We start from the raw sequence: 20,003 nt of genomic DNA on the forward strand, positions 1-20,003 counted from the left end.
GGGATTTTAGTTATGGTAGATATTTGGGGGCAGGTGGAAATCCCACCCTCTCTCACATCTCCTAACAGAGTTGGTCTCTGGTGGTCTCACTTCTTCCAGAAACCTGGAAGAAGCTTGTTTCCTTGGCTCCACTGTTGGAGACTTTCTGCTTTGGAAGGACTTTTCTCCCCACCCTCCTGGGTCCACTCTGGCCTTCGGCTCTCCACAGATGAGAGGCAGAAGACTATTTCACTGCAGCTGAGGGCCCCGGCCCAGAATGGGGTCTGGGAGGAGGAATCTGGGCACCTCCAGCCTGCCCTGCTCCAGGAAAGAGGCAGATGCTCACTGACTTACAGCATTTAATAAAGTCATTTTGAGGATATGGTCAAAAACCCCAGCACACAGTGAGGAAGCTGCTCCAGTTCTCAGGTCTGTTGGGACTCAGGTCTGCTGGGAGTTTGAGGGCTTGATGACCTTCGTCTCTGAGCTGGGCATTAAGGGGTCCAGTTTTGAGGGTCGGCTATAGTCCTTGGCATGGGTTGAGGAGTTCTGCATTGTGCAAAGCAAGATGAAGTGAGTTTGCCCTTGCCTCGAGGAGCACGGGGCCCATTCAAATGCAGCTTGCCTGGCAAGCCATGTCTTAGAGGGCCATGATTTCCCAAAGATTTCCAAACTCATTTAACCATAGCAGGTTGTATCCAATTTCTCCGGGAGCCCAGCAGGTGAATTTGCAAAGGAATCCCTATGTTCCCTGTCAGTTCCCCCATCTTCTTCAGACCTGGCCAGGAGCCTGGAATTGAGCTGAGTACTGATGGCTCAAGAGCAGGAGCAATCAGGGGTTTTGCTCTGGGGGCTGGGTGGCCCAGGCTGAGCTTGAGGGACAGTTGTGAGCAGGTCTATTTGTTTTTAGGAATCTGCAATGTTTCTGGCAACATGTTCCTATCCCTGGCAGGTCTGCAGCATTGCAGTTGCCCAAGAAGGGTGTGCTCATGGGACAGTCTTAGGCACTATGGAGTTGGGTGATGGCCATGTGTACTTTGCTCATGAGTAAATCCAGTCCTAAAGTACAGCCAGTCCCAGAGCATTCCAGGAGTGCTTGTGTAGACACTTCATCCACAGCTCTCTCCCTTTTGATTCTCACCATCACCATGGGGGAGGGGCTAGTTCTGACAAGGTTTTCTATTCCCCTTATACAGGTGAGGAATTGAGACAAGGCCAGGGCTTCTTCTGTTGGTAAGAGAGTAGAAGCTGAACCTAGGTCCTCTGAATTCCAGCTAGGGAGCTGGCTCCCCTGGACAGTTTTTTTCATGGCCCAGTGACTCCAGGTAGAAGTTGCCAGCTCTACCGCCCGAACCCCAGGGAGCTCTTACAGAGGGATCACTCACAGGCTGGTCTGCGATGATGAAGTTTGAAGGGTGACCCAAGCCGTTCTCTTGCTCTTGCAGCTGTGTGGCCAAGTCCTGCTTCTCTCGTCCCCAGCGTCGAGCTGAGTCCTCTAACTGCCACCATGGGAAGGACAGATGGGGAACCTCTAGGTAGCAGGGCCCATCCCTGAGATCTGAGACAACCAGAGCTTGAGCCTATTCTCTGGGCAGAAAGCAAAGCCCTGGGCAATCTGAGCTTGCTGCTTCCCCAAGAGACCGTGGGTGGCAGGGCTGGGTACAGAGAGGCCAAGTCAGTCTGGCTAAGACACAGATGGATCTTCTTTGAGTTCCAACATCATCCTGAACCCTGACTGTGAGTCCACACTGATCCTTGACTCTGGTCATAGATTGAGCCTGACCCTGCTCACATACCAAGCTCCAACCCTGGTCATGGGCCAAGTGGTGAGCCTTCCCAGTCTGACCAACTCCTTTGCCTCACCTACCTGGCTTTCCAGGGATAGGATCCGGTTCTGAGCTTGTTCCAGCTTGGCCAGGAGGTTAATCTTGTCTGAAGTGTTGGTAAGAAGATCCTGTGGCCAAAGCAGAAACTCACACATGGCCCCAGCTGAGGCCAAAATCAGCTCTCTGATGTAGAACCTCAGACAAGGGTTAAAGCCTTTTCCTGAAGTTCAGACCTGATGTGGCATGTGCTTTTTTCACAGCTCTTCTTCCCACAGATTTTGGGTATATGGCTTTTGCACATCAATTTTATAATAATAATAATAATTATTATTAATAATAATAATTAATAATAATAATAATAATAATTATTATTAGAGGCCCGGTGCATGAAATTTGTGCACTGGTGGGGGGCGGGGTCCCTCAGCCCAGCCTGTGGCCTCTCGCAGTCCAGGACCCCTTGGGGATCGGGCCTACACCAGCACTCAGACATCTCTTTCAAAGTCTAGGCTCTTGCAGTCCAGAAACCCTCACTCCTTACTGCCTGTCTGCCCCCAGAGATAGGAGAGGCTCACGCCAGCCCTGAGCCTGGCTTCTGGCTTCTGGCTGGGGGAAGTGGGGAGGGGGGAGTGCTGCTCACTCACCAGAAGCCAGGCTCACTGCTCCTTAGCACTGACCCCCCCCCCCCCCCCACTGGTGGAGGGGGCGATCTGGGGTCAGGCTGGCCAGGGGAGGGGCCGTGGGAGGTTGAGGCACTGCAGTTGCGCCCCATCTGGCCTCTATGGAGGCTCTGGGACTGTGCCACCCCTTGTCCCCCCCACCCCTGCCTCTGAGGAAGGTGTGGCGCCAGGACTGCCATGGCTGGCTTGACAGCGCAGGCTTGCTGGCCCCACCCTCCGCCCACTGGTGGTTCTGGAAGGTCATCCAGAAGGACATCTGGAAGGTTGTTTGGTTGTCTGGCCTAATTAGCATATTATGCTTTTATTATTATAGATTATTTATTATTTTTAATCCTCACCTGAGGATATTTTTTATCGATTTTAGAGAGAGGAAGGGAGAGAGAGAGAGAGAGAGAGAGATCGATTGGTTGCTTCCATTACACACCCTGACTGGAGATTGAACCCACAACCTAGGAATGTGGCCTGACTGGGAATAAGTGCACAGGATGATACTCCAACCAACTGAGCCACATTGACCAGGGCTGCACATCAATTTTTAAATGTAAAATGCATGAGGGAGTGCCCATTGGTGCATAGACTGGAATCTTGAACTGGGAGTTTTTGTGAAGTGAAGAATCTGTGAAACAAGGGCTCCACTGTCCCCAGCGCTTTCCCTAGATGTCCATACTTCAGGAATGCTTTCAAACAGAACTCACCTCCTGTAACTCAAATGGCCTGTCTCTGGGTTTACATAAAGCAGGGCCCCTATAGCAGCCTCAAATGTGGAGTGGGGCCAGGGCATGTCTGGAGCCTGGGCACCCACCTGTGCAGGCAGGGTTTCTGTGCACTTGGAGGGGCCTGGGCCATCTGTCTCTCAAAGCCCCTCTGCCAGGTCTCCTGCTCCCAACTCCCCAGGGCCCATCTGGGGTAGGGGAAAAGGACTCTCCAAGGCTGTACCAGTCCCAGGAAGTGCTTCAGACTGGAGTTTCTGACAGGTCTGTGTGGAGTTCAAGGCAGGCCAGCCAGGTGGCAAAAGGAGTCAGAGATCAAGGGCCAGTTAGGGGTGCTTTCTCCCAGGAAGCTAGGTAAGGGTCCAGGTGAAGCTTTCAGACCCATGTGTGTCCCCCAAGGAGAAAGAGCAAGGCCTGAGGGCTGGCACTCCAGGAGACACTGGGAAGCCCCACTTCTGGTCTTAGTCTTTGACTTGGGTTGTACTAGGTGATGGCCGGGCACCTGCTGACCTGCACAGGCAGACCCAGGCCAAGCCTGTGCTGGTGGCTCTTACCGGCAGGGCCTGCTGCTGCAGAATGATGGGGGCCGACTGTTGGCGGCTCTTGTCCAGCTCTGCCCGCAGCCTCGAGTTCTCTGCCAGCAGCGCTGAGTAAAGGTCAACAGGCAGGTTCTCTCCTGTGGGATCCTGGGGAAGTCCTGAGGATGAGAGCATGGGGAAGACGGAGATGGCCACAGATGCTCATGAGGTGGGCTTTCCTGTCTCCACGTCCCTGGCCTGATCTGCTTCAGCATTTTGCTCCATTCTGCCCCTCCTCTGCTCCCAAGCCTTTAATGGCTCCCCACTACCAGTGGGATCAGGCCCACACTCCTCAGACCATTATTCTCAACTCTTTAGAATCTGTTCCCACCGTTCTCTCTAATCACTCCCCTGCCATTTGTCCTAGGTCTAGCTCTTCATCCTTCTGTCTTTCCTCCCTTCTCTGCTCTTGGTATGGTCATTTCCTTGGTCCTGAAGCTGCCTTCTTGTTTCTCATCCTACTCCCGGGTGACCTCAGGGCCTGAAAGGGGAGCCCTACTTTCATTGTTTTCTAAAGGCCTTCAGAAGCACACCCCCCACTCCCAGTCCCACGCAGTAAAGGCTGAATGCTGGCTGGGCTCACAGGGGTCTCTGGTGAGGCGGCCCAGACAGGCACAGGGAAATCTGCTTGGGCTCGCCTGCTAGGTGTGACCTGATTCTCTCCTGCTCACCAGAGCTACCTCTAAATGGTAGTTCTAGGTGGCTTTGGTTAACATCGATGGAAAAAACAAATCATTGACTTAACCAAAGCATTTTGTTTGTTTTATATAGAAGCAGATTCTGCAAACATGGGAGGGGAGGACGTAATTTGAAGGATCCTGGAGTTAAGAAATTGGAAACTTTCCGGGTAGCCCCTCTCTGCTACTCTGGTCAGCAGGGTTCTCCCCTACGTCTTTCTAGCCTGGCTTATACTCTGTGTCCTGTGGGTTTCCTGGGAGAAGAGAGTGCAAGGGCCTGTGAATAGGGGTGTCCCACCATCGGCCACGATTGGGAGGAACTCCTGGAACTGGGAAGCTCTGGGAGGGAAGAACTCCAGGGCCTGGATGACTCCGGGGGAGCAGCTCACCCCTGCCGGGCTTTCCCTGCAGCCTGTTGGGCAGGGGCTCGCTCCTCTCCTGAAGCTTGTTCTTCAGCAACCCCTCCATCTTCTCAATCACCTGGGGAGCAGAGTGCAGAGGCTGGCCTGGGCTGGGGGCTCCACACATTCCCTCCGTGGCCGGCCCCTGGCAGCCTTCCCCCCTGCACCTGCCTTCTCCTGGTGCCGCACGGTCTCCTCCAGAGCCTTCATCTTTTGCAGCTTGTCCTGTGGCCGCTTCAGGAGCGCAGCCTGTGGCTGCTGAGTCTGGTACAGAAGCAGCTCCTTCTCTCGATCATTCTTCTGATGGTGGGGGACGGGGGCAAGCGGGAAGGAGTGCCTGGTGGTACCCTTGGCCTAGAGGGCTCACCCCAGCCCCTCTGCTGAGTTCTCCACTGTGCTGGCTCCCCTCCCTCTAGGCCCTTCTTCCTTCTGCTCCCAGACACTTCTCCACAGATTCCCACCCTCGCTCCCCATGCTCTCTGCCCCAGCTCACTCGAATCAGCTCATTCTGCAGCTGCTGCACCGTGTCCCTCAGTTTCTTCGTGTCCAGCTCACTCAGCAGCAGTTTCTGCCTCATGGACACTGGTGGTGGGGGCATGGGGAGAGAAGGCTCAGGCAGGAAGCATCTTCCAGCTCCAATCAGCACAGTTTGGGGGTGAGGGCGGGTGTCTCTCAGCCCTGAGGCTTGAGACAGGACTGGATTCCCTGCTTCCCACTATGGAGAGGGCCCAGCTGCCTCCTATCAGCCCGTGTCCAGTAACATGAACACCTGGGAAAGGTCCCCACCGCCCTGTCCCACAATTCAGAGCCGAGGATCAGGCGGGCACCCGGACTCCCTTGGTGGCCTTTATGCCCTCACTCAGCTTCTGGGTCTTGTCAGCATTGTCCTGCTCCTCCTCCATTTCCTCCTGGATCAGGTGGTTCCTCAGCATGCGGTTCTCTGCCTCCAGGACCCTGGCGTGTTTCCGCAGCGACAGGATGTCCTCAGCCATCGTCTGTATGGCCTGTCGGTAGCTGTTTATCTCCTGTGGATCCCAGTGCTCAGAGCTGAGCCTCCGGCCCACATCTGTACCCACACTTAAGAGTCAGTGGGTCAACCCCAAGGCCGATGGACAGCATGCCCTCAACTCTTAGCAACTCCTCCGAGGGGTGGCTATAATTTGATCTGCACCATGTGAGACAAGTCGCCCTCGGGTTCTCTCCCAGAGGTCATGCCTCTTCCCGTGATGCCAGCTGGGGGGACCCAGGGCTCAGACACCAGGTGGGGAAGATTGTGAGTGATAGAGACTCGACAGGTCCTGGAACCAGGTTCCCAGGGCTACTTCTCTGGCTTCTCCCTGCTCCTTCCCCTCTTTTCTAATTCCTGTCCTTCCTCATGTCACTGAGAACCCAGGGAGAACCTCTCAGAAACTCCACTGACTGCCACTTGGGAACTGACCGCAGGCACCAGTACCCCAGCCAGCTTAGGGGTCAGGAAAGTAGGCCTGGGAGATCCAGCTCCAAGATCTGGGGCCAGGATGCCAGGCTCTGTTGTTAGCTTAAGAGTAACAAAAATCTTAATGTCTGGCACTCATTGAGCTTCACTACATTCCAGGTTAGGAGGAGGGCTTCTCTCAGTTGTCCTCACAACAAGCCAATGGGGGTCGGTACTGTTATCATCCTCATTTTACCGACAAGGAAACCAAGGCCCAGATGGGCAACTAACTGGGTCAGTTGCAAAACTGAGTGGCAGAGCCAAGGTCTGAAACCCACACTTCAGCTCACAGACTCCAGTGGCACTTGAATCTGTGTTCTAAGTGCTGTGCAATCCTGCCATGAGGCTCCGACATGGAAACATCCCAGTATGTTGAGAAGTGATGCAATAGGCTACTAAAAAGAATCATCAGTGTGATCTCAATGTGGGGAAATTATTTATGTCTGACCTTCTGGGTGGATAGGAGAATTACTAAGCTATATTTACATGCATTGATTTCATAATTAGAAAGTCCCTCTTGTTACTTAGAAAAAGTTTTATAAAGGGAGTTTCTTAAATCCAAACAGCACAAGATATAATAGGGACCCAAAACATGAAGCCAGAAAGGGCCATAGAAGGGGAGGAGGTGGGTGCTCGGCTGGGGGAGGAGCGGGTGAAGACAGCAGGAGTTTGTTAAGCCCTGGTTGCTTGGCCTCCCAGGGACTGTGGAGGACTTGCACATGGAGGTGGGGCTCCTAAAACGGCCAGGGTCCCAAGTCTCCCAGAAGCAGAGTTCTGCACTCAGTTTCCACCTAGGCCTCATGCTGACTGGGGACGAGGCCCAGCTCCCAACCACTGCCAACCACCAGCTGCAGGCTGGGCCACTGGCTTCTTGGTGAGAGGCTCCTGGACAGCAGGGGTTCATCAGACACCACTTGTCACCTGCTGCTGTCTAGGCTTTTGGCTGGATTCCCTCTAACCAGTGCCAGGGCCGGGCCCATTTCTCCAGCACCTGCTCCAGTCGAGTTCCAGGTCTTGGCTCTTCCAGATCTGCCCACAGGGTGCCCTCAGACAGCCCGTTAATTAGGAGCCAGCCCAGAGCCCACACAGGGCTTTGTGGTCAGGCCCTGGGCACAGCCCAGCGTGGCCACTGACTCACTGAGTGAACTGAGACAGGCCCCTTCCTGTATGAGCCTCGGATTCCTCAGACGGGATAAACACAGGTGCTGCAGGGCTCAGAGTCAGAGTGTGTGGGGAGGCTGGCACAGGGCCTTGCCAGGGCAGGTAGGACCTGGAGGTATCCATTCCTATCCAACCCTATTTCTGTTCTGTGGCCGCTTTATCAGCAGGTCAGACCCCTTCCTCTTTTTCCTGGCTGCCTTACTTATCACTTTGGAGAATTGCTTGGATACTGGATACTATTAATGTTGAACACATGCAAAGCCTATGATGTAGCAATTGTATTCCTGAGTATATACCCAATAAACATGCAAGTGTGAATGCATCTAGAAGCAGAGGTAAGAGCATTGCTACCAGCCTTATTTGTAATAACCCTTAACTGGACACGACACAAATGCCCCTCACAGTAGAATGGTGAGATAGTCACACAGTGGAATACTACACAGCAATAACAATGAGCCAACATCAGCTACATGAAACCACATGGAAACATCTCTCAAATATAGCACAAAAAAGAAGTCAAACACAAAACACCTACTCAATGATTCCATGTAGATTTGGTTAAAAAATAGACAAATGTAAGCTATAAAATTAGAAGTCAGGGTATGAGATCCATTTGGGGAGGCACCAGGGAGCTTTGAGGGTGCTGGCGTGTTGTACCTCTTGACCCTCATTGAGCATTTGCTATGTATTTTGTAATAATTCAACACAGCGAATACACTTATGTTTTGTGCATTTGTCTGAATGTGTGCTGTACTTCACATAAACAAATTAAAAACATTTAATGAATTAAAAAATAAATGAAATCCTGGCTCAAGTTTGGTTAAGTGCATGAAGCTCCACACAGCAGCCCTCCTCTGGGGATCCCCTCAACTCTCTGCAACAATGGGCTCTTCTCAGCTCTGAGCTGTGAATGCTTCTGTGGGTGCTGCTCCTGGGCCCTCACTGCAGCCTCTGTACCCTGAGAGGCCTCCTCCCAGTTTGATCCTGGGGGGCTGGGTGGATTCAGCGATGCCTCCGGCCAGGCCCTTCTGAAAACGAGCAGGTGGGCACGCTGATAGTTGTTGAGCGCTGGCACGATGCCTCAGAACATCCTGAGACTCACGCTGGTTCAGTGACGTAAGGTCACACTGCCGCAAATGTGGAGCTGGCACTGGAACTCAGACTCCGCTCCAAAACCTGTGCTCTTTGCATCTACTTGATTGAGGAAGGCTGGGGCCTCACCCAGAGGGAAGAATGACTGACTGAATCTGTCTACAGAAATTAAGGGGCGCTGATGGAGGAGGTGGCCAGTGTAGGTACCAATGTCCATCTGATGTCCTGAGGCCCCATTCTGCTTTTTGTCCCTGAGGCCAAGATTGCCTTGGGGCAAAGGTGAAAGAAGGAGGTCCCCTGTCTGCTCTTCAAGGAGCCAAATGTGCCCAGGCCTCTCTGTGTCAGAAGAGGTAGGTGTAGCTCATCTCACTGTCCCGGCCTGCACCTGGCCCAGCACAGTGTGAAAACAGCAGATTTGAATAAGCCAGCCTGATCCCATTGCTGTCTCACCAGCTTCCTCTTCAGGTGAGGCCTGCCCACAGTAGGGGAGGGGGCAGAGGGGCTTAGGCAAGGAAGAACCCTGCTGGACGCTGCAGTCCGGGCACCTTAGTCTATGTGTGTGCTGGTGGAGGGCTGGGATCTCTATGGCTGTGGTTCAGAGTAAATTCCTGAGGTTTGGATCAGATGCAAAGCCTGGCATATAAAAACTCGTACAAGCTTCCCCCTCATGCACACTGACCCAGCCCTTCCCTTCCCACACTCTTATTTCTCCCTTCATACCTCCACTTCTGCATTCCTAAAACCTAATTTGTCCTTTTATATTCTATCCAGAAAAAATTTTTAAATATCTTTTTATTGCTTTCAAATGGACAGGAAGAGGGAGAGAGAGAAAGAGACAGAAACATCATTGATGAGAGAATCATTGATCGGCTGTCTCCTGCACGCCCCACACTGGTGATCGAGCCTGCAACCCAGGCATGTGCCCTGACCTGGAATCAAACTGTGACCTCCTGGTTCATAGGTCGACTCCAGCTGGGCCAGATATTTTTAATCACATGAGGACTGATAGTGTGTGTGTGCATGGAGGGAGTCCCAGGGGAAGGGGTTGCCAGGCCCTCTGTCTACTCTGTGAATCTGATCACCCCCTTCTCATTCAGGGTTCATCTTTTTCTAGGATCCCATTGTTCTTCATCCCAGAAGTCCCAGGGGTGAGCAAAGCTCTTTTGTTAACATCCCCTCTTGACAGATGAAGAAAGCTGAGGCCCAGATAAAGTGGGTGTCCTCTCCTCAGCCAGATGGGCCCTGCTGGAGGAAGGATCATGGCTTCTTCTGGACTCCACTCCTTGGACAATAACTCTATAGACCTTCCCAGGCCCCTGTGCCACCCCAGCCTGGCTGCTCTCTGAGCATGAGGTCTTTCCAGGAAGATGGAGAGGGACCTGGTCCCGGCTTATCCTCCTCAGTCTCTACCCTGGCCAGTTTTCTCTGTCCACGGGACCCAGAGAGGTAGCCTGGCAGGCCTGTCCTCCTTCCCCAGTTTTGCCCACCCTCATAGCAGAGTGGAAACCTTGGGCAGCACAGCTGAGCTGAGAAGCTGCAGCCTGACCTATGCAAGCAGCCTGGCTGGGCTCCCCACTCAGGGCCACATTCTGCGTCACAGTCCAGCCTTGAGAACACACAGGACACCGTGTCTCAGATTTCCTGTCATGGTCTTGCCCCTCTGCCTGCTTCCTCCTTCCCCCAGTTCCCAGCCTGCTTGGGCTAGCACATCCTCAGGGCACTGACTTTACTTATGCCTGACCCTGAGTGCCCACTGCATCCCCTCACTCTCTGATACCCCACAAGGACCCAGCTCTCAGCAGTGAGCCCAAGGTCATGAAGACAAGTTAGAAAGCCCAGGCTAGAAGCAGATCAGTGAACACCTGACCACACTTGCTGAGCACCACTGTGGGCCAGGTCTGTGCCATGCTGGGGCCATGAAGCACAAAGGAGCCCATATGGTCTCTGCCTATAGTGGTCTCCTCTCTACACTGAGAAGATGGCAAGAAGTACCTGTATCAGAGGAGAGTTCAGAGAAGGCTCTTAACCCATCCTGGTGTCCAGGAAGGCTTCCTGGAGGAGGTCATAATCTGAGCTGACTCTTTATAGATGAGTAGGTGTTACCTGGGGTAGGGAGAAGGCTCTCTGGGCAGAGAAGACACTGTGGCAAAGGCAGGGAGGTGAGAGAATGTGTAATGAGGAACAAAACAGGCAAATTTCTGGAGAGCAGGATGCAGGGAAGAGGGGTAGGAGTATGGCTGGAGAGGTGTGAGGGAAGACAGAAGAGGGCCTTGAAGGTCAGTCTCAGGAGCTTGGACTGACCATTGAAGGGTCTAAGCTGGGGGCAGGGGGTGCATGTGACAAGACCTCTCTGGTTGTTTAACACAGAGAATAAATGGGGGGAATGGAGGCCAAGAGCAGCAGGCAAGGTGACACATCATGGGACCTGCTTAGGTAAAGGCAATGGGCACGAAGATGAGGGCAGGAGCTGCAGGAGGGAGAAGAGTGAGGAGAAGGAGGAGAATCTTGGGTCTTGTGAGCGAGGAAGTACATGCAGGAAGTGATGGGGAGAAGGTGCTGGCTTGGGGAGGGGAGGGGCATGTTGAGTGTGAGGTGCTTGTGTGGCCTCCAGGTGCAGGTGGCCACAGGCAGTTGATGGCGGTCAAGCTTGAAGAGATTCTCGGGCTGGAGATCCAAGATGGAGGGGTGGGAGGGCAGCCCTCAGAGGTGTGAGTGAAGCCTTGGGATGGAGGAGATTTTCCATAGTTAAGGGAAATGTAGAGTTGCAGGGGGAATGGGCTTAAGGACAAAGGGAGGGTGGTAGTGGGAGAGGAGTCTTCAAGATCAGGACAATTGTCAGAGACATGGGAGAAAAAGGGCTAAATCAGGCTGGAAAGCAGAGCTTCAAAATGGAGGGACAATGGCCTTCCATGTTGGGGAATAGCACATCGGGTAATATAGAACTCTCAACCTCAGAGATAACCTAAAACCTGGATACAAAATAAAAACTACACACTTAAAAATATTAAAGAGCTGGCAAGATAGTGAGGAATTATTGGACAGAGATAAGGGACAGATGGGGACCCATACAGTGGAATACTACACAGTCATAAAAAGGAGGGACCACAGCACCAAATAACCACACAGATGAATCTCACACATAAAGTTGAGCAAAAGAACCATACACAAAATAATGCACATGGTATGATGTCTTTTAAAGGTAACAACAGGGACTATTAGGCCATAGTGATTAGGGAAGTACACTTATTCAGTGGTCGGCAAACGGCGGCTCACAAGCCACATGCGGCTCTTTGGCCCCTTGAGTGTGGCTCTTCCACAAAATACCACATGCGGCGCGCATGTACAGTGCGATTGAAACTTCGTGGCCCATGCGCAGAAGTCAGTATTTTGTGGAAGAGCCACACTCAAGGGGCCAAAGAGCCATATTTGGCTCACGAGCCGCAGTTTGCCGACCACTGACTTAGGTGATGACAGTATAAAGAAGCAAAGCAATACAGTAAGATGACACAGTGATCTTGTCTAGGAAAGGAGGGGTGTGAGGAGCTTCCAGGCACTGGTGATGTTTTATTTCTTGACCTAGGTAGTGGTTTCATGGATATCCTATATAATAAAAGCTAATATGCTAAGTGTTTGGTTGTCCATTCAACCAATCAAAGCATAATGTGCTAATGATATGCTAAGGCAGCTCAACTGCTTGCTATGACATGCACTGACCACCAGGGGGAAGACGCTCCGATTGGTAGGTTAGCTTGCTGCTGGGGTCCGGCCAATTGGGACTGAGCGAGATGGGCCAGACACACCCTGGAACCCTCCCCTCCCCTCCCTGGCTGGCCAACCTCCCGAGTCCCTCCCGGGCCCTGATCATGCACCGGTGGGGTACCTTGGCCTGGCCTGCACCCTCTCGCAATCCAGGACCCCTCAGGGGATGTCGGAGAGCCGGTTTTGGCCCGATCCCACAGGCCAGGCCAAGGGACCCCACTGGTACATGAATTTGTTTTATCATAACTTGGTTGTTTTATAATAACTTGGTTGTGTTGTGTTTTATTTTTATGTTCAATGCAATTTTTCCATGTGGATTATGTTTTATAACTAAAAAGGTTTTTTAAAAATATGTTTTTATTATTTTATTATTTAATTTTTTTGTTAATCCTCACCCGAGGATATTTTTCCATTGATTTTTAGAGAGTGAAAGGGAGGAGGAGAGACACAGAGAGAGAAACATCAGTGTGAGACAGACACATCAATTGGTTGCCTCCTGCATGCGCGCTGACCAGGGCCAGGGATCAAGCTGTAATGGGTACATGGCCTTGTCTGGAATTGAACCCTGGACCTTTCAGTCCACGGGCTGATGCTCTATCTACTGAGAAAAACTGGCTAGAGCTGTTTTTATTGATTTCAGAGAGAGGATGAGAGAGGGGGAGAGAGAGAGATAGAAACATCAATGATGAGAGAGAATCATCTATCGGATGCCTCCCACATTCCCTATTGGGGATTGAGCCCAAAACCCAGGTATGTGTCCTGACTGGGAATTGAACTGTGACCTCCTGGTTCACGGGTTGATGCTCAACCATTGAGCCACACTGGTCAGGCAAAAAATGTTTGTTTGGTTTTTAAAAATGTATATTTTTATTGATTTTAGAGAGGAAGTGAGAGGGAGAGAGAGATAGAAACATCAATGATGAGAATCATTGATTGGCTGCCTCCTGCACATCCCTTACTGGGGATCGAGCCTGCAACCCAGGTAGTGCTCTTGGCCAGAATCGAACCTGGGACCCTTCAGTCTGCATGCGACACTCTATCCACTGGGCCAAACCAGCTGGGGTGGGCAAAAAAGGTTTTTGAAAAAAGGAGAGAAGGACTTACTTCCAGCCAAGATGGCAAAGTAGGTAAATGTTTTGCTTGCACCCTCCTATGACTACACCAAAATTAGAGAGCAACCACTCTTGAGAACCACTTCATGCCTAGCTAAATAAAACGTCTATAACTAAGGATATAATGAAGAAGCCACTGGAGACTTATAGGAGGGGAGAAGATGTGGAACAAGAAGGTCCCACACCCATGGTGTGGCAATTATGAATCAGGAGGTATATCTTGGGTGCAGAGGTCCCCCTGAGGAGAAACAGGTCGCAGCCCCACACCAGGCTCCCCTGCCTGAAGCACCAGTGCCAGGAAGAGGAGTCCCCACAACACCTGGCTGTGAAAACCAGCAGGGATAGCAGCTAAGTAAGACAGAAGGCTATTGGAGTTCCAGGTGTTCCTCTTGAGGGGTTTCTTCATGGACTCACTGGCTCACAAACTCACTCATTTGAAGTTTGCAGGAAAAACAACTCGAAAAATGCTAGGGACCTATGGGAGGAACTGAATTGACTAGCCTCACGGCGAGGGCTGGAGGGACAGGGTCAGGAGAGCTGCCTCCAGGGATGGAAGTGCTAGCAGTCCCATTGCTCCTTTGTTGAACTCTTCCCCAACTCAGCCCTCAGGTGCAGGCAGGCACCAAATATGAGCTATTAACTTAGCACCGTTCACCCTGCCCTAGTGGTTTCCTGAGACCTTGTCCCACTCAACTCGTGTGCTCAGTCCAAGCCACTTCCGGAGGCTTTTCCACACAATTGGCCTGCCTTAGCATGTGCTGTAGACTTTCCTAAAATCTCTCAAAGATCCCCAAATCCCTAAACAAGCAATGGTTGGCTTCAGCATGCCCCGTACTTCTTGCTAAATGGCCCCAAACCCAGAACAAGCAGCAACAGGGCTCAACTTGCGTTATAACTCCTATCAGGTGGTCCCAAGCCTAGCATAAGCTACATTGAGTGCTGGCTTGGAATGAAGCCCAGCACAAGTGATGGCTGGCCTCAGTTTACATCGTGGTGCCCACCAAAAGGTCCAAGCACAGCACTAGTGGCAGCCAGCCAAAGTTTTCAGCATAGCATCTCCCAAACATTTCTAAGCCTTGCACAAGTGGCAACTAGCTACAGATTACTTTATAGCTTCACCAGGTGGACCTGAGCCAAGCACAAATGATGGTTGACTTTGACTTGCACCAGAACCCCTTCCAACAGCCTCCAGAACCAACATTCCTGGTGTCCAGCTTCAGATCACACCAGAGCACCACCCAACCAGCTCCATAAATGACACACACAAAGGGTAGACTTAGCAGGCATCAGAAGCCCACTAAAGAGACTCCTGCTCTATGAAATGCACCCCACAAAACAGCATCTCTGCTGTAGTCTTAGCCAGTCCTCCCAGCCAATCAGCCTGAGGATCAATCCCACTGACTGATGTGCCAAAAGAAATCAAGGCTTGACTACAACAGGAAGGCATACACAACCCACACAAGGGACACCCCTGGAACACCTGGCTCAGGTGAACAGGGAGACTGCACTACTGGGTTCCCCAAGACACCTAGTAGATAAGACCATTTTGCCAAGACTGGGAAATATAGCAGCTCTACCTAATAAATAGAAACAAGCACAGGGAGGCAGCCAAAGTGAGGAGGCAAAGAAACATGTCCCAAATGAAAGAACAAGATAAAACTCCAGAAAAAAAATTAAACAAAATGGAGAAAAGCAATCTACCAGCTACAGAGTTCAAAACACTGGTTATAAGGATTCTCAATGAACTTAGAGGGGAAAAAAATACAAATGAACTCAGTGAGAACTTACATAAAGAGATAGAAAACATAAAAAAGAACCAGTCATAAATGAAGAATACAATAACTGAAATGAAAACCACATTAAGGGAATAAACAGCAGATTACATGAAGCAGAGGATCAAATCAGTGATTTGGAAGACAAGTAGTAGAAAACACCCAATGAGAACAGGCAAAAAAAGAAAGAAGAAAAAAAATGAGGACAGTTTAAGAGACCTCTGGGACCACATCAAGTGTAGCAATGCATGTCATAGGGGTACCAGAAGGAAAAGAGAGTGAGCAAGGGATTGAAAACCTATTTGAAAAAATAATGATGAAAACATCCCTAACCTGGTGAAGGAAATAGACTTACAAGTCCAGGAAGCACAGAAGGTCCCAAACAAGATGAACCAAAACAGGACCACACCAAGACACATAATAATAAAAGTGCCAAAGATTAAAGACAAAGAGAATCTTAAAAGTAGCAAAAGAAAGCAGTTAGTTATGTGCAAGGGAGCTCCCATAAGACTGTCAGCTGATTTCTCAACAGAAACTTTGCTGGCCAGAAGGATTGGCATGAAATATTCAAAGTGATAAAAAGCAAAGACCTACAACCAAGATTACTCTACCCAGTAAGGCTAGCAGTTAGAATCAAAGGAGAGATAAAGTTTCCTAGACAAGAAAAAACTAAAGGAGTTCATTACTACTAAGCAAATATTATAAGAAATGTTAAAGGGATTTCCTTAAGTAGGAAAAAAAATAAAAAATATGAATCAGAAAATATAGGAAAGAAAAAATTCTCATTGACAAAGGCAGACATTTTAGTAAAAGCAGTGGATCCACCAACTACAAAGCTAGCACAAAGTTTAAAACGCAAAAGTAGGATGAGCTCATGTAAGTACAACAACAAATTAAGGAATCTACACAAATACACACACAAAAAAAACAAGTAAGAGATAATGACAAAAACATAAATGTGGAGGGGGTGAGTCAAAATTGCAGTGATTTAAAAATGTGTTCAAATTTAAGTGACCATCAACTTAAAATAGGCTCACATAAACATAGGTTGGTGTATATGACACACATGGTAACCATAAATCAAAACTCTACAAGAGACATGGAGGAATAAAGACAAAGGAATCCAAACACAGTACTATAGAAAGTCATCAACATACAAGGGAAGAGAGTAAGAGAATGAGAAAGGAATAGAGAAGAACTACAAAACAACCAGAAAACAATGAATCACACGGCAACAACTACAGGCCTCTCTATCAATAGTTACTTTAAATGTAAATGGACTAAATGTTCTAATCCAAAGACTTGGGGTGGTTGAATGGATTAAGAAAAAAAAAATACCCATGCCTATACACTGCTTATAAGAGACCAATTTCCTTTCAAAAGACTGAAAGTAAATGTATAGAAAAAGTTATTTCATGAAAATGGCAACAACAACAACAAAAAACTGGAGTAGCAATACTTATATCAGACAAAACAGACTAAAACAATGACTGTAACAAGAGGCAAAGATGGGCATTTAATAATGATAAAGGGACCAATCCAACAAGAGGATATAACTCTCATAAACATCTATGCACCCAACATCAGAGCACCTAAATATATAAAGCAAGTATTTATAGACATAAAGGGAGAGATCTACTACAAAGTCATAGAAGGGGACTTCACTACCCCATTGATATCAATGGATAGATCATTCAGACAGAAAATCAATAAGGACACAGTGGCTTTAAATGACACACTATATCAGATGGACTTAATAAATGTTTTTAGAACATTTCACCCCAAATCAGCAGAATATACATTCTTTTCAAGTGCACATGTAATATTTCCAGGATATATCACATGTTAGATCACAAAACAAATCTCAGTACATTTAAGAAGATTGAAATTATATCAAGCATCTTCTCTGATCACAATTGTATGAAACTAGAAATCAATTGTAAAAAGAAAACTGAAAAACACACAAACGCATGAAGGCTAAATAAAATGTTATTTAACAATGAATGGGTTAACAGTGAGATCAAGGAAGAAATAAAAAGATCCTTGAGACAAATGAAAACAAAAACACAATGACCCCCATTCTATTTGATGAAGGTAAAGCAGTTCTTAAAGGGAGCACTAGAGCCCCCCTAAAGAGACTCCTGCTCCATGAAATGAGCCCCCACAAAACAGCTTGTCTGCTGTAGTCATAGCCAATCCTTCCAGCCAGGCAGCCTGAGGGTCAATACAGGTCTACCTCAAGAAACAAGAAAAATCTCAGTAAACAATCTAATATTACACCTAAAGGAACAAGGAAAAGAACAAACAGAGTCAAAAGTGAGAAGAAAGGAAATAATAAAGATCAGAGCATCTATAATAATAAAAGTACAATATGCTAATTAGACCGGACGTCCTTCCAGATGTCCTTCAGGTCCACCTTCCGGACAAAGCCGGGGCTGTGAGGAAAGTCCACGTCCCAGGTGCCTGCAGGCAGCCAGAGGGAAGCCCGGGTCCCAGGTGCCAGAGGGAAGCCTGTGCTGGCAGCCAGGGGAAGGAAGGCCTACTCTTGCATGAATTTTGTGCATTGGGCCTCTAGTAAATAAATAAAATTGAGTCTAGCCCTGGCTGGGTGGCTCAGTTGGTTGGAGTGTTGTCCCATACACTAAAAGGTTATGGGTTTGATTCCTGGTCAGGGCACATGCTTAGGTTGTGGGTTTCATCCCTGGTTGGGGCACATACAGGAGACAACTGATCAATGTCTCTCTCAGATTGACATTTCTCTCTCTCTCTCTTTCCCCTTTCCTTTCTCTCTAAAACAAACAAACAAACAAACAAACAAACAAACAAACAAACAAACATATCCTTGGGTGAGGAAATATAATATAGGAAAAAAATGAGTCTAAGATACATTAGAAAAAAAAAATCAATGAAAACAAGAGATGGTTTTTTAAAAAGATAAACAAAATTGATAAACCACTAGCCAGACTCATCAAGAAAAAAAGAAAGAGGATCCAAATAAATAAAATCAGAAATAAAAGTGGAGAAGTGACAACCAACACCACAGAAATACAAAGGATTATAAGGACATACTATGAACTATCATATGCCAACAGATTGGACAACCTGGAAAAAATGGATAAATTTCTAGAAACATACAATTTTTCAAGGCTAAATCAAGAAGAAACAAAAATGTGAACAGAGTGATAACTGTTAATAAAATTGAACAGTAAAAAATACTCCCAACAAACAAAAGCCCTGGGCTAGGTGGTTTTACAGGTGAATTTTATCAAACGTTCAAAGAATTAATAAGTCTCAAAAAGTTGAAGAGGAAGAAAAGGTCTGAAATTCATTTTATGAGGCCAAAATTACCCTAATACCCAAACCAGACAAAGACACTACAAAACAGAAAATTATAGGCCAATATCTTTGATAAAAATAGATGCAAAAAATCCTCAATAAAATATTAGCAAACAGAATTCAGCGACACTTTAAAAAGGTTATTCTCCATGATCAAATGGGAGTTAGTCCCAGGATGCAAGGTTAGTCCAATGTCCACAAATCAATCAATGTGATACCCCACATAAACAAAATGAAAGTTAAAATTTATCCTATATAATAAAGAGGTAATATGCAAATTGACCATCACTCCAACACACAAGATGGCCACCCCCATGTGGTCAAAGATGGCCACCACAAGATGCTGGCAAAGAAAGAAAAGAAAACCTTTTCTTTTCTTTTTTTTTTTTTTAAATATATTTTATTGATTTTTTTACAGAGAGGAAGGGAGAGGGATAGAGAGCCAGAAACATTGATGAGAGAGAAACATCGATCAGCTGCCTCCTGCATGCCCCATACTGGGGATGTGCCCACAACCAAGATACATGCCCTTGACTGGAATCGAACCTGGGACCCTTGAGTCCCCAGGCCGACACTCTATCCACTGAGCCAAACCGGTTCTGGCAGAAAACCTTTTCTTTAAGATCAGGAATAATACAAGGATGTTCACTTGTATAACTTTTTAAAAAATATATATTTTATTGATTTTTTACAGATAGGAAGGGAGAGGGATAGAGAGTTAGAAACATCGATGAGAGAGAAGCATCGATCAGCTGCCTCCTGCACACCCCCTACTGGGGATGTGCCCGTAACCATGGTACATGCCCTTGACCGGAATCGAAACTGGGACCTTTCAGTCCGCAGGCCGATGCTCTATTCACTGAGCCAAACCGGTTAGGGCTTATTCAACACAGTATTGGAAGTAATAGCCACAGTGATTAGATAAGAAATAGAAGGCAGAAGGCATACAGATGGGAAAGAAGTAAAACTGGCATTTTTTGCAGATGACATGATACTATATATAGAGAACACTAAAGATTCCACAAAAAACTATTAGAATAAGTGAATTTAGTAAAGTAGCAGGATACAAAATAAATATTCATAAATTGGTTGCATTTTTATATATCAATAACAAACTATTAGAAAGATAAGTTTAAAAAATCCCATTTACAACTGCATAAAAAATAATAAAATACTTAGAAATATACTTAGTCAAAGAGATAAAAGACTGTGCTTGAAAAATTATAAGACATGGAAGGAAGAAATTGAAAAAGATACAAATAAATGGAAGCATATACTGTGCTCATGGTTAAGAAGAGTTAACATCAGTAAAATGGCCATAATACCCAAAGCAATTTAAAGATTCAGTGAAATCCTATCAAAATACCAATGGCATTTTTTCACATAACTAGAATAAATAATCCTAAAGTTTAAATGAAACCACAGCCCTAGCCGGTTTGACCCAGTGGC

General features: G+C 47.9%; 1 protein-coding gene across 1 annotated transcript in view; it reads right to left on the reverse strand.

The window, feature by feature from the left end:
* Positions 1–369: 369 nt before the first annotated feature.
* CCDC33 (coiled-coil domain containing 33) overlaps positions 370–20,003 on the reverse strand; it is a 97,955-nt gene continuing 78,321 nt past the window's right edge. The window contains exons 12-19 of the mRNA XM_070418467.1: positions 5,708–5,873; positions 5,342–5,430; positions 5,020–5,148; positions 4,836–4,927; positions 3,747–3,912; positions 1,847–1,933; positions 1,365–1,478; positions 370–528 (exon numbers count right to left, since the gene is read on the reverse strand). Coding sequence (XP_070274568.1) covers positions 421–528; positions 1,365–1,478; positions 1,847–1,933; positions 3,747–3,912; positions 4,836–4,927; positions 5,020–5,148; positions 5,342–5,430; positions 5,708–5,873 — 951 coding nt within the window. The 3' untranslated portion in view covers positions 370–420. The remainder of the gene's footprint in view (positions 529–1,364; positions 1,479–1,846; positions 1,934–3,746; positions 3,913–4,835; positions 4,928–5,019; positions 5,149–5,341; positions 5,431–5,707; positions 5,874–20,003) is intronic.

Source organism: Myotis yumanensis, unplaced genomic scaffold (assembly GCF_028538775.1).
Source record: "Myotis yumanensis isolate MYYU_CA2020_CCGP unplaced genomic scaffold, mMyoYum1.0.hap1 SCAF_1, whole genome shotgun sequence".
NCBI lineage: Eukaryota > Metazoa > Chordata > Mammalia > Chiroptera > Vespertilionidae > Myotis > Myotis yumanensis.